The sequence below is a fragment of the Bipolaris victoriae genome, assembly GCF_000527765.1.
Source record: "Bipolaris victoriae FI3 unplaced genomic scaffold scaffold_26, whole genome shotgun sequence".
In the NCBI taxonomy this organism is placed as follows: Eukaryota; Fungi; Ascomycota; class Dothideomycetes; order Pleosporales; family Pleosporaceae; genus Bipolaris; species Bipolaris victoriae.
Window position 1 is genome coordinate 296,745 of NW_014575366.1, and position 14,116 is coordinate 310,860.

The window sequence follows — 14,116 nt, forward strand, 5'->3', positions numbered from 1 at the left end:
TTCTAGACTTGCGTATCCCAATTGTGAACGTGAGAATAACATAAAGGCAGTGGGTTTTTGGCATACGGCTCACAAGTATAAAAAAAATTGTGTAACACAAAAAAACCGAGGTGAGGAGGTGAGATGAAACTTGAACGTTTTACTGGCATGAAACATTAAAACCTAGTTTGTTTTTTCTCTTGTTCCCGTCTTATGTGCATACCATTGCTTTTGCTTCAGAAAAGCTATGATATCTTTTTATACCATGTTTTTTTTTGTTTTTACTTTCCCAAGATATTCGTAATCCATGGGTCTGAGGGAGAACAAGGGTTGCGCCACCAAAAAAAAAGAGGTTCTACCTGTATAGAACGGCGCGCGCATGCGTGTTTGGAGTAGATAACTTCATACAATACATAAGTACAACACACACACACACATTGTAATCTACCCAAACCCCAGTTTGGGCTATGCTTCCCGCTTCTAACAGCGTCATGACATTTTGGTGTGATGATGCTTGAGTGCAGAAAAAAAATGTAAACTCCAGTCCCCCTTCTTTACATCACACCACCCTTCTGTTTCCCGTTGATTGCCATGCCAGCCACCCCTCCATCTCCATCCTTACTACAGGAAAAAAAAGGAAGAACGTAACAAACCACCCTTACCACTTACAAAACCTTCATGCCCCCCCCCTTACACTTCATCATCACTATCATCATCTCCCAGCAACTCCCCCTCATCCGCATCCACAACCGCGTAGTCCCCTCTTCCACGAGCAAAACTGCTTCGAGAAGTATACGTCCGGCCGTAGCCCCCATATCCACCACGTCCACCACCCATACGACCCGCAGCCCACCTCCACACACTACCCGCTAGTAGCGGCAGCGCAGCAATAACGGCCACGAGTCCCGAGACTGCTGCAATGGGCCACTTAACCCACGGTGCGTCGCTATCAAAGACGCCATTACCGCCACCCTCGCCCAACCGGATACGACCAAACTTGCCGTCCCAGTGGCGCCAGACATAGTATCCGATTCCGCCGGCAGCGGCAAATGGCAGGACGATAGCGAGGAAGAGGGAGAAGCCTCCGATGCCGTGTTTCTTCTGGAAATCTTCTTCGAAGCCAGGGCATGGATGTACGTCGCCTGTCTTATCGAATTCGTTTCCGCCCTCGCAGGTAGACAGGGGGATCTTGCGGAAGCGGCTGTTGGACCAGTATTCTTTGACGCCCTTGTTTTTGCAAACGGCTGAGGCGTCGGGGAGCTCAAGACCAGGTACGAGTACGCAGTCGCCGCTGGCATCGCGTTCATAGTTGTATGCACTGTGAGTATGACGTTAGCGTCTATCTTGTAACGTTGTCTATGCTGGAAACATTGACCACAAAACTTACCATTCGTAATCACGCCTTGTGCAAGAGCAGTTGCGTGCAATGTCGTGCATTTGATCAATGCGCTGTGCGTTCCGGCACTTGACACCCCGTTTCTTGCGGTGGTACTGGGCTACGTGCCCAAACAGACATTCAGGCTCATCTTGCTGGAGGGGATGTTGGGGACTCCAAAGGTCGTAGTCGCCGCGAGTAGGATCGTGCTCGTCAAGTTTGCATTCCTTGCTGAATTCTGGGAGGCCGGAGAAGTCGAGGTTCACGGCAACAAGCTCCTTGCTGTCTTTGCCCCAGAGAAGGAAGTTGAGCGACGTATCGCTGGGCACCGTTGTGATGGCGTCGACCCGAATCTTATGGTCCGAGAACTTGTACAGGTTCCATTCTACGCCGCTGTCAAGCGAGTAGTATACGTGGTCCGTGTCTTCACCTCGGCGGACAATGACAATGACGGATCCTTGGTCGCCAAACTCCCACGCATAGGTGCCCTTCTTGATTTCCTTCCACGTGATACCCGCGTCAGTAGTCATGAAGGTGTTGGCCTCACCGAATGTCGTCAGCTCAGGTCCAACATTGCCGACAGCAAGCATCAAGCCTACTGCCGTGGGTGACGAATACATCTCACGGGGATCGGCGCGCTCCGTGTATCCGTGGATATGCAGACCACACTTGTCCTTGTTCGATACATCGCACTTGTATGGCTTGCCGTCAGAGTCCTTCTCGGGCGCTTGCAGAGCCTCCCAGTCGGCACCATCGTTGTGAGTGATACGACTCTGCTTCTTCTTTTTGCTGCCCTTGTCAACCTCCGCAATATTGATAACCACATTGGCAACAGCAACACCCTCAAGACCTTGCATCTTCTCAAAGTCGACATAGCCATCAGTGTTCCTGTTCACACCGCTCAAGCTCATGACGTACGAAGTGCCATTGCTGTTACTCTTGATGATTGAACCGTACTCCTGGTCTCGTGTTGGGTTCACCGTCACATGCAAAAAGACTGCGTGTGTAGAGCTGTCCAGCACCGTGTACGCAGTCTGGTGCACGTCAAAGAACTTGGGAGGGAATTTGGCCTCGGCGAAGGTGTTGGCGTCCAGGCTGGCATCCAGGCGGAGACTGTTGTCCTTGGCCTTGGTCGCAACCATGATGAACTCGGACATGGTTGCGAATTCCACAACCGACTTGAACTTGACATCCTTCTTCTTGAACCAGTCGTCACTCGAGATGAGCTCCAGCGGGGCATTTGTTTCCTCGTTGGTGTGTTGTTCGCAAAATACTTGCTCCTCCTTGACACTGCGCCCAGTCTCGCGCCAGACAAACATGCACTTCTTAACGTATGGCACAAGAGATTCCCAGCTGTCGTCCTCGCCGTTCTTCTGCGAGACGTAGGCTACGGTATGGCACTCTTTGTCTCCCGCCTTTTCGCAGTTCTTGCCGCCCATCCATATGATCCAACCCTTTTGCTTGGGATGGAACTGCATGATCTGCAGCATCTCCTTGTTGGGTACAGCGGGCGCGTTGAACGAGTGGATGCTGTCATGGAGACCACGATCCTCGGAGTAGTAGACTTTCTTTCCTGCAGTCAAGAAGTACACATTGTTGTTCTCGTACTGATGAGGGTAGATTCTAACAATTTCATCATCGATAGCCTTCTTCCACTTCTTTCCGTGGTCGTGCGATATGTAGGCCGTACGTTCGTCGGTAAGCATGACAACTGTCTCATCTTTGCTTCGTTCGTTGCCAGTGTCTTCGCCTTGGGTGTTGCGCTCGAGGTAGTACTGCTCCACGAACTCGCCACCCTTGAACTTGGTGATTTCATGGGTAATCTCTTTGCTCTGCGGCGGCCGCTTCTCCGAGTCTTTACATTCGCGCTCGATCTGCTTGTCTCTATCCGTTTCGCCTTTACATTGGTTGCCGGGAATCTTTCGCCAGCCAGAGCTGCCTTTGTACGTCTTGGCGTCTCCTTCGCAAGCTCCCTTTGGCAGGCTGAACGAATCGTCAGGCTCGCACTTCTTGTCTTTGCCTTCACCAACAGGGGCAAAGCCAAAGTCACATTCGTAGTCGCGGAATTGGTCGCAGTCGCAAGGCTTGAAGGTGGGAACCGGGTCTTTGAAGACTTCGCCAACAGAGCATTCAGCATCCCACTTTCGCCTTCGGAACAGCTGTTTGTGGCCCATGACACAGCTTGCAGCGCCATCCGCCTCTTTTCGCACAGACCATTCGGCATCAAAGTCACTGTCTCCACACTTCTTTAGCATGTCGGTGAAGTCAAGGTGAATGATGACGTGCTCGCGACCGCCACCATCCTTCTTCTTGGATCCGTACAGCATGAACTTCAAACTTGTCGAGTCGGGCAGGGTCGTCAGTTCGCGTGCACGGATCTTGTGGTCGAGCTTGATCTTCTTCCAGGTATCTTTTCGTCCATGTTTGAACGAGTATCTGATCTCGTCGGTGTCACCTTCGTCAAAGACTGCCACAAGGACAGATCCTTGGTCGCCGAATTCGTATTTGTGCGCTTCCTCGAGCGCCAGTTCCCACGTGAGACCTGCATCGTCGGAAACATATAGGTCGCCGTCGGTGTACTTGCCAAGGAACTCGCCCGTGTTTCCGACACCCATGACAATTCCTGGCGCTGGGCTCGAAAAAACGCGGCCGCTGTTGTGCAGATTGGTGACGGAATGCAGATGAAGTTCCTCGTTTTTACCCTTGACTGTGAGCTTTTCAAAAGTTCTGCCGTCATCAAAACTGATGCGCGATTTCAGCTTCTTGGTTTGACCTGACTTTTCAACCTCTTTGTAGTTGTCAACCGTATTTACGAGCACTACACCCTGGATGTTTGCAATCTTCTCAAAATCAACATATCCGTTCTCGTTGCGGTTGGTGTGTTCGACATTCTTGGTAAAGTATGTTCCGTTGGAGTTACTGGTGTACAAATTGCCCATGGCCACATACTTGGATGTCATGACATCGACCTGTATGCTGTAGTTTGTGGACTCGAGAATCGTGTACGCATCTTCTTCAATCTTGTGGTCGCCGAATTGGGCGTGGTGCCAGGAGTCGGTGTCCTGGGTTACGTATAGGGCGAGTTCGCTCGAATGTTCGGCTTTGGCAGCGGCGACGATGTAGCCCTTGGCCACAGCCATGTTGGCCATGCCCTGTACAGTACGCCCAGAGGACATGGTGGGCTCTTCCATATGCTCGAAAAAGCTGCGCTCTGTTAGCTCCTGCTCTCGTATCTGGGTTGTCGCCACCTACTCGTCGGACACAAGAAGCCTAAAGTCTTTGGACCTGTCCGAGTATTTTCCTCTTGTGATGCATAGTATACGGTCATCGTGTTTGTCGACGCCTTCGAGAAATCTCTCCGAGGATTTGGCCCATTGGCACATTCGGCGGTCCTTGATCAGACCCTTGGGCTCAGTCTTGAAGCCATCGGTGGTGTAGTATGTCTGGCGCAGGTTAGCAATGCGACTCGTAGCAGCCTCAGAAGACGCATACCCTTCCAAGACACGGCGCCGTGAAACAGTTCTCAATCTCGTTGATGAGTATCTTCTTGTTGTCTTGCGCGTGCCAGCCCACTGGACCTGCCGGCGAAGGCGCAAGCTCCGTCTCAAAGCTTTTCCATGTTTCTCCCTGGTCATATGTAATCCAGTGCTTCTTCTCGCTCAGTACCAGCGCCACCTTGTTGTCGAATGGATTCTTGATGATGCCTAATCCCTGGATATCCTTTAATTGTTCCCAGCCCTTGCCAGCATCCTGCGAGCGGTATATCTTGCCCGTGTCGAGTTCTTGTACCAAGGCGACTCCGGAATCGTCAAAGTACATGAGGTTGACAAGCTCATTTTTGAAGGGCTTCGTCACGACGAGCGGGTCGTCCTTTGCGGTGGCGGGCGAGGGTGCTAGTGCCAGCAGGGCGGGCAGCAAAAGGCCCTTAATGTATTTCATGGTGCATAGAGGCGACGGCAAAACGCGTGTGTTGATGGGAGAGAGAGGGCGTGAATGTTGGAGAACAACTGGCGAGTCGACAATTCACAGCCTCAAGCACCGGCCCCAATGACGCTGACGGACCTGAAACACACGTCGATGCGCCGCGATGGCGGAGGCTCCCCAATCCAATGAAGACACAAAGTCAAGAATTAAAACCCAAGGAACGGCGTAGGAGGCGACAGAGGGAGTGTGCAGCAGTACAATGGGAAGATTAGCAATGCGATGGCAGATGGCGCCAACAATGCAGTGTGGTGCAGTAGGCTCAACTGGACAGATAGAGCTTGGGGGGCCAGTCGCGTATAGACGGACGTCCGCGGCTACTGTCCCGCATTCTGCATCCCTGCTAGGTCCGTCGCCAGTTCCGCTCCCAACTCCAGTACTCGCCGCCGACTTTCCTTCATATGTCTGGACAATTATTGGATATTGATGCCAATGCCTACGACTAGACTACGGACCCGCTAACTGTCAGTGTCTTGGCTACGACTCAGGCGGTGCCAGCAAGAACGCTACAGAGCTGCAATTTGAACAAGGCCTCTGATATGAGATTGGAATACCTAATTGACCGGCATACAATAACAATATCTCCGGCGCCGGTTTCGTCTCACACGTCTCAGACTGACAAAAGAACTACACCATGCCACCTCTCTACTTGGTCCATGGCAGCCCCAGCTTCTTCATCTCCACCGCGAGCTGCAAGATATAATCGATACTCTCGCACTGCGTCTTAGCCTTGTGCACATTATCGCCCCAAACATAGATCCCATGTCTCCGCACCAGAATCGCATACGAGTCCGGGTACTTTTCCATCGCCTCCTCCAAGCTCTCCCTCAGATCCTCTTCGTGCGCCGTATTCTCGATAATCGGGATGCGCAGTCGGTCGTAGTAGCCTAGGTTCCCTTGCTTGCCCCGCCCCTTGGGTATACCCTTTATTTGCTCAATCTCTTCAATCTCAAAGCATGCGTCCTTGCCGAAGTCGCGCTCGACGAGGAGAGTGACGAGTACTGCCCATTGTGAATGCGTGTGGATGCAGCATCCGGCGCCGCGCTCAAAGGCTGCCATGAACAGCGGGGTGCATGCTGAGGGTTTGAGGACCTTAGTGTGGAAATCAGATTTGCGCGCCAATCTCATATGAACGTATAATCGGTACCTGTGGCTTCCTGAGGTACTCCTTGCTGTTGAAGTCCATGACAAACATGTCGGTAGGCTTCATGAGTTCCTTTTGCACGCCACTCGGCGCAATGTATATCTTGTCCTCATGGCGTATGCTTGTTCCTCCGCCAGTGCCTGTCACCTGGCGCAATCCCCATTGTTAGCAATGCAGTCAAAAAGGCGTCTCTTCACTTGCTGACCCCCAATTTTACGGGAGGAATCCTCATACCCAGCCCAAGTTGTAGAACTTTGCGCAGAGTGTGCAAATGTGATTTGCCGGATGGCTTGGGTCGTCAGAGTGCACGAGGGCCTCTGGATCCTGTACATTGGAGCTCATTATGATGTTTTTTAAAGAATATGTTTCTCTCTCTTTTTGAGGCGCCAAAGTTGGGAGTTTTTCGCAATGCCCAAATGACGCGTTGGGCGACCGCGACTACCCCACGTGGTCCGGGCGGTTGGTCTTCACCCCACTATTCTAGTCAGGGCGGGCTGGTATAGTTCCCTCGCAGTTACAACATAATACGTCTTTCGGGGTACAGTCAAGGAGTGTGTTCGTTTATTCAATCTAAACATATTACTCAAGCAAAGACAAGGTCGGCTCGCCCAAGGAGACTACGACCCGAGGTATCATTGACGTCCAACCGCTCACTACATTACTATATCCTCCACCACGGTTGCGCAACCGGGTATATCGCAACTACTTAGTCGTCTCGTTTTGTGCCAGAGGCGAGTGCTCATGCTCCTTCTTCTTGTCGAGGTGAAGCGCATGCTTTAGCTTGTCGCCGAAGCCCTGGCGGTCTGGGGACTGGGAGTGACCACTGTGCTTCTCCTTGTAGACGTTGCCAGCACCGCCTCGCTGGATTCATGTCAGCTTCGCCTTCTATACATGCGCCATGGGGACACATACCCCAGTGTGAAACTCTTCCTGTGGGTTGCGCTGGTTGATCTCAGGTACCAGGTCGACTGGGCGACCTTCGTCAGACTGCGGGCCAACACGAGGCGACCTGCCAATGTTTCCAGCTCCGCCGCGGCCAGTTGAAAATTCGCCTTCGACAGATTCGCCTTGGATGCCTTCGCGAACGAGGCCTCCGTCAGTATAGACAGTGTCGTCTTGGCCAATGTTGCCAGCGCCTACATGAACAACAATCAACTTCTGTTTTTACAAGACATGTACACTCTCTGGGAAGATGCGACTGACCTCCACGTCCAGTGGAATGAATCGGTGTGCTAGTCATCTTCTCTTTCTTTGCTACTTCGGGGGTATCTGGAATTCAAAACGTATACGATCGAGATCGCAGAGAACTAGTGTATGACTGAGAGAGTAAATCAGAGTATGCCAACAGCCCAGCGCAATGCGACCAGAAAGCCCTTATAGTCATTCCTTCAGTCGGGAGACAACCTCCAAGAGGCTGCAATGACGCAATCTCATTTGCATCCATTGGCAGCGCGGGATGAAAATAAGCTCCCGCAATAAAAAACCAGGCATCGGCGTGTCTGCGGCTGCAAGTCATTCAACGAAGTTTGCTCGGCCAAGACAAGTTGCAACAACGAGGGACGGCGTCGCGTCTTCACGCAGCCTCTCATTGTACCGTGTACGTGGTTTATGCGATGGCGTGAGGTGATCGCCTGATAAGCCAGAGTGAAGTGATTCGCTCTGCAAGTGACTAAGCCGCCTACATCCCACTGTTTCCAAGCCTCGAGACTGGCAATCTTACGCGAACATGCACAAGCAAAGAAGCGTGGCTGATGTTGCAAGGTTTACTTGGAAGAGCTGTTGGAGAAGTTTGCAAAGCACGAGGTCCACTGACGTGTGTTTGCCAACCCTGGCCGTCGTCGTCGATCCTGACGCAGGCACATCAATTTCGTCAACTATGCAGGAACGGCGAGATAATCTCACATAACTAGCCATCATATCGAGGTACAAATCCAAGTACCGTGGTACGACGGTAAGCTCATTATCTAATCACAAATCCCCGTTACCTGTAGCGCCACGGAAACTAAACCCAGCCAACACAGCACGTGTTACATAGTGGCGTCACACGTTCTTCCAAACACTCGACTCACACTCTCCGTACTTGTTTCAAACACATACCTTGGCCGTCTTGAGATTTGAATGGAGCGAAAATGCGCCAGCTTTCACGTCCCAACATCTCCATGTGGCACAGAGCTAGTTTAGAAACCCGAGGGTGATGTGATTATTATTACCTACGCGATACGATGGTCTAAGACCCTAATAAAACTAATAGGAAACGGGACATAAATGGGTATCGTAACATCTCAGCGCTCGAAACAAAGGGCCACATCGCTTGCATTTTCTTAGGACGTAAGGTTTCGGTCATCGCTGTACCTGGCGTGACCGTCTTCTGCAGACTGAGCCTGCGCTTTGCTCTGGTCTGCATGCTTGGTGGGATCGAAGACGTACATTGGGAATTCCAGGAACAGGGTTCGTTTCAAGAATACTGGCATCCTGGCGTATAGTGTCGGTGGGAAGGGGATGAGAATGCTGGTTCGTTGGAGGTACCTTTCGTACTCAGGCCAGTGGCTACCCTTCTCGTACCTCTTCTTTGCTGCTGGGCGTTCCTGCAGCGTAAGGCCTGACACGAACATGAGAAGTAGGGTCAAGAAGAAAGGACCGAGGATCGACGCGTAGAGGGCATCATAGGCACCACCCGAGACATAGTTGTACGCTGCTGGCGACACAGCAATGGTGAAGATACCTGGGAACTGTTAGCTTCCGCCAAGAGCATATGCACAGCAAGGACCCACCGAACTGAATAATGATCTCCCCGAAGTAGTTGGGATGCCTGGTCCACGCAAAGAATCCCACATCGCAGACCGCACCGTCGCTCCCATGTGCAGTGCGGAACCGATACTTTTGGATGTCGGAAACACTCTCCATGATGAATCCAATTCCCCAAAGGATAACGCCTGCAATATCACATGCCGTCCCGAACTTGGGCTGATAGAACTTGGTGACATTCGGCGAGTTGAGTATCGTAACCGGCAATGAAACGGTCCAGACCCAAAACATTTGGCTACGCTTTCGTCAGAAACCACACTCTCCGAGCATGACTAGTCGCATCCACTCACAAGACCCAGAACCCAAGGAATGACCAGAACTTATCCCGCTTGTCGTCAAACCTATCGTCTTTTCCTGTCTTTAGGATACGGAAAAGCAAGAACCCGCTCAGTCGTGCCGCCCATAGCATAATGAAGAGCGAGACGACGATGTTGCGTGGCTCATACCTGTTTTCGCTGAAAGAAAGTGTGAGGATAGCGAGAAGGATGAAATTCGTGCCGCCGGCGAAATCAGTGAGTTTGTCGAATTTCAGCGAAAACGCTATGGCGAAGAAGAAGAGTTGGTAGGCAACTGTAATCAAAAAGGTTATCGCAAGGTAGTAATTATCGAGCACGTGTACGGCCGCCATGGTGTCGGTTGGTAGAATACTATTGCTCTGTATGCTTCTCGGAGGAAACTGAAGAAGAAAAGAGCACGCGCCTCTACATATAACACACACGTCGATCTAGTCGCGCTCTTGCGCCCTACGGACCCCGGACGGTGTGCTCAAGGCAAAATCTCGCCGCTTCTGGCATTTGTTGCGCTCAGAGAAATGTTAGCCCGGTCGGGTCGATGACGCACGTCATCGAGCGGGCCAAGCCACGATACGTAGTCACGACTCTGGCCCGCGATCAGCCGCTTGGTTGCGCATCCCTCCACACCTCATCCACCCAGCAAAATGCACGCCTCGAATCCAGAGCAGCCACGCACTGCGCTCGGGGGCCTAGACATAAACTCGGGAGATCCAATTCTAAACCCGCATGACCCGCGCTGAATAATCCACCCGCACACGACGGGACACTGAAACTCCGCTCGTGTGAGCTACCCATGTCGCATCTCACGCACAAACCGCATCAGATAGTCTCTCCAGCGGCTAGCCCAGACAAGCTTCTATCGTGAAGCTTCCCACATCCATCACCCGTTTCTCTGCTGAACCGCCCAGAGCTCCTGCATCAAGCCTTTTGATTACAAGGATTGGTCCTGAATAACTAATACTTTCCACTGGGATGGCTTTAACCCCGTCCCCCCGTCTCCAGTCCCCCAGGGCGCCCACTTAGCTCTTGAGACACGATGGTTCAAGTTGACCGGTACACGCAACTGCCAAACGCACGAAACCGCCCGCCCCTCGTCGGGCCTTGCTGGGTTGGTGCAGGAAACAAAAGAATAAGTGGGTAGGGCGCCTGGTTGGGACTGTTAAAGTAACACGATTTGGGGGTGGGTGACTGCATTCTTTGCGGAGGCGCTGGACGTTACTTGTCTCTTCTCTTTTCTTCTCCCTTACATAGGAAAGGCTCATGCTCCGTGACGATACCCGCTTCTAACTGCCGCCATTGTTTCTGTTTGCGCGGCTCCACCGTTTTGATTCTCTTCCCGCTTCTCCTCGCTCGACATTCCCCCCTTTTGTTCTTCCACCTCGTTTTCTTTCCTACTACGACTTCCTTTGAAATCTGCTGTGCAGATCTCCTTGGAGCAGGAAAATAAGGTTTCCTCTGCATGTCTGGGACATCTACCTTTTGCCATTCTTTTTTCTTTCCAGCAGGACTGTTGATGTTTTAATTAATGATTGTATTTATTGTTACGCTCTATCTGGATTTTTGCTTTTTTTATAACGACGTCGCGCGTATACTAAAATACCATTATGAAGACGACAGCATCGTCACTGGCTTCGGCCTTGCTGCTAATCAGCGCAGTATGTACAACCCGTTGACCTCACAGTTTATTGATGCTAAGTATACAAAAGTCTCTTGCTTACGCAAAACTTGATATCCACAACACTCACGTACAGACGAATATTGCTGGAAAACGAATTGATGACCTGGTTTCTGGAGTTGATCGGTCTGGAAACAATGTTTTCGACAAACGCGACGTCCCTGCTATTGAACAGGCAAACCCTCTGGAGAACGCACACATCGTCACCAGGTCTGCACAGAGCGGTCTGGATGCAGGTGCTTTATTGAACAGCATTGCACCAAGTCAGAGCGTCGGTAACGGAGATATCACCACCAACGACGTCGGTGGAGATATTGCCAATCAGATTGCTGCTGGAAGTACGAATACCATTGGCAATACTGGCAGTGGGGCAGGTGGACAGACGCAGGGTGGATCGGCGAATGATACTACAGTGCAGGCACAGAGTCAGACGCCTGCGCAGGGGACTGCGCAGGGAACTACTCCAGGAGCTGCCCAAGGTCTTGCGCAGGGAACTCCTCAAGGAAGCACTCAGGGAACCCAGGGAACTCAAGGAACAACTCCAGGAACTGTACCGGTCAATTCTCCAGGTCAAGGAAGCGACATCATTTCGAACGATGTGGGAGCTGCTCTCGCGAGCCAACTGACACCAGGTGGTGATTCGAACGACGTCAACGTTCAGGATGTCGGTGGAGCCATTGCGAATTCAATCGCACTTGGCGGACAAAGTCAACCAACACCACTACCACAGGGCCAGCAACCGCCACAGGGTCAACAGCCACCGCAAGGCCAAGCACCGCAACAGAATCCTTCACCGCCACCATCGGGTCAGGCACCCCAACCTATGGCACCCGCAGCGGGCCAGACTGCACCAGAAGCAGCTCCAATGGCGGCCCCAATGGCATCTCCAGCAGCGGCTCCAGCAGCAGCTCCGATGGCGGCTCCGATGGCGTCTTCAGAAGCAGCCCCAGCAACACCTCCTGAAATGGGTTCAGCACCTCAGGCCATGGCACCCGCAGCAGCTATGGAGGCATCACCAGCAGCAGCCCCTGAAATGTCTCCAGCAGCATCACCTGCAGCGGCTCTAGAAGCGTCCCCAGCGGCGGCTCTGAATGCGTCTTCAGTAGCATCACCTGCAGCATACCCGGAAATGTCTCTAGCGCCATCTCCAGAGGTATCTTCAGCAGCAGCTCTAGAAGCATCTCCATCATCATCTGAGATGTCACCAATGGCATCCCCTGAAGCGCCTGCAAAAGCAGCTTCAGAGGCATCTCCTACCATGTCGTCAGCCATGTCAGGAGGATCTCCCTCTTCAAAGCCTGTCATAACCGTGACCCCACCAGGAAAGTCGTCTCTGCCAGCAGTAACACCTATCCCCTGGACCAACTCACCTTCGAAAATGGGGGGAATGAAAATCAGTGCAAGCGCAGAGGGAGCTGCCACCCCAGCAGCGATATCTGCGGAAAGCACCAGCACTATGGTATGTCACTACACTGCATTCTCAGCGATTGATCACTAACACTAGTGATAGATGGCTGGCGCAGAAATAGCCTCGCCAGGTTCCATGGCCAGCAACGGAACCGCTGCAGCTGTAACAGTAATTGCCGAGGGTGGCTCGCCAGCTGCCGCAGAAGCGGTTTCCAGTTCCATGTCTACTAGCATGGGATCAATCGACACGGCAACCCTGACACCAGGTGGCCTTGCTGCTGCAACCACGACGACAGCGGTAGGCAGCCCTATTGCAGTCATCGCTCAAGGCAATGTCACCGCCAGCTCCAGCGGCGCTGCAATGACTATGGCATCTGAGGGTTCCGGGGCAAGCAGCCCTATGATGAGCATGGCGTCCGGCAGTAGCGCTGCACCGGCGGCAGCCGCAGTTACAGTTGTTGCAGGGTCAGGAAACTCGTCTGAGTCGTCAGGCATGATGAGTGGCGGGTCTTCTGGATCGTCCATGTCTTCCATGAGTGGAGCTTCGGCTACGGCTGATGCTGCTTCAGGAGGTGTAGCCGGCCCAGTGACTGTTATCGCAGGCAACGGAACATCACCTACTGCCGCTGCTGAGGCTGCCAGTGGATCAACCTCCATGGTCTCTGGTATGAGCTCAGGGTCTATGGGCTCGAGTGGTTCGTCTGGTGGTTCCTCAAACGGAACGTCGGTCGGACCCGTCACGGTTATAGCAGGCGGCGGCGAGGCTGCGGCTGCGGCTGCGACGCGAGCAGCGGAGAACGGAGGCTGCAATTGCTCTTGTCTGTGTCCTGCTGGTTCGTTCTCCATGGCTCCACCACCAGCCCCAGCGTTCCAACTGGGCTCTTCAAGTACAATGCAGACAATGGTTGCCAGCCCCATCACCGTCGAGGCAGGAAGCAGTACAGCAGGTGCAAGTTCAGGTTCCAGCTCCAGCTCCAGCTCAGCTTCGAGCGGATCCAGCATGGCATCCATGTCTAGTGAATCCTCCTCATCCTCCTCATCTTCCTCGTCTGAATCACCAATGTCCACAACTTCCTCCTCCGCCGCAACATCAACGTCTGCCGAAGCAGCTAGTTCAAGCTCTGCAGCTACACCCGCAGCCACTACTTCTTCGTCCTCTTCTTCAGCAGCGACTAGCATCTCGGCTCAAAGCCAAATCGCAGCCGATGCGCCACCCGTACCTACACCTATTGGCGGCACTGAAACGCCAGCAGGCGGCCTGCCATTCAACATCAACACCGTTGATTTGCAGAGCCGTGTCACGGTGAATTTGGGAAGGAGGCTAGCGAAGCCGACGCAGGCAGCTAGGGGATGGTGGTCGTGAATTTAGTAAGTAGGTAGTTAATACGAGTGATTCAAAGTGGGAGTTTGTTTGGGACAGATCTTATTTCGTTTGTTTGTTTGTTGCAACTCCCCCC

General features: G+C 52.6%; 5 protein-coding genes across 5 annotated transcripts; 1 reads left to right on the top strand and 4 right to left on the bottom strand.

The window, feature by feature from the left end:
* Positions 1 to 669: 669 nt before the first annotated feature.
* Positions 670 to 5,293, bottom strand: COCVIDRAFT_25149 (hypothetical protein; the record flags this gene model as incomplete). Its single annotated transcript, XM_014702916.1, has 4 exons — positions 670 to 1,297; positions 1,367 to 4,558; positions 4,607 to 4,797; positions 4,847 to 5,293. The coding sequence occupies 4 exons, from the start codon at positions 5,291 to 5,293 to the stop codon at positions 670 to 672; spliced, it is 4,458 nt and encodes a 1,485-aa protein (XP_014558402.1).
* A 687-nt stretch (positions 5,294 to 5,980) lies between these two features.
* On the bottom strand, positions 5,981 to 6,821 carry COCVIDRAFT_94404 (hypothetical protein; the record flags this gene model as incomplete). Its single annotated transcript, XM_014703006.1, has 3 exons — positions 5,981 to 6,427; positions 6,483 to 6,626; positions 6,714 to 6,821. 3 exons carry the CDS (start codon positions 6,819 to 6,821, stop codon positions 5,981 to 5,983), a joined length of 699 nt encoding a protein of 232 aa, XP_014558492.1.
* A 360-nt stretch (positions 6,822 to 7,181) lies between these two features.
* COCVIDRAFT_94611 (hypothetical protein) lies at positions 7,182 to 7,719 on the bottom strand (the record flags this gene model as incomplete). Its single annotated transcript, XM_014703007.1, has 3 exons — positions 7,182 to 7,340; positions 7,392 to 7,615; positions 7,683 to 7,719. 3 exons carry the CDS (start codon positions 7,717 to 7,719, stop codon positions 7,182 to 7,184), a joined length of 420 nt encoding a protein of 139 aa, XP_014558493.1.
* A 1,081-nt stretch (positions 7,720 to 8,800) lies between these two features.
* Positions 8,801 to 9,912, bottom strand: COCVIDRAFT_94662 (hypothetical protein; the record flags this gene model as incomplete). The annotated part of the gene is made up of 3 exons (XM_014703008.1): positions 8,801 to 9,201; positions 9,251 to 9,519; positions 9,575 to 9,912. The coding sequence occupies 3 exons, from the start codon at positions 9,910 to 9,912 to the stop codon at positions 8,801 to 8,803; spliced, it is 1,008 nt and encodes a 335-aa protein (XP_014558494.1).
* A 1,269-nt stretch (positions 9,913 to 11,181) lies between these two features.
* On the top strand, positions 11,182 to 14,022 carry COCVIDRAFT_14524 (hypothetical protein; the record flags this gene model as incomplete). The annotated part of the gene is made up of 3 exons (XM_014702894.1): positions 11,182 to 11,232; positions 11,284 to 12,711; positions 12,763 to 14,022. The coding sequence occupies 3 exons, from the start codon at positions 11,182 to 11,184 to the stop codon at positions 14,020 to 14,022; spliced, it is 2,739 nt and encodes a 912-aa protein (XP_014558380.1).
* Between the last annotated feature and the right edge of the window lie 94 nt (positions 14,023 to 14,116).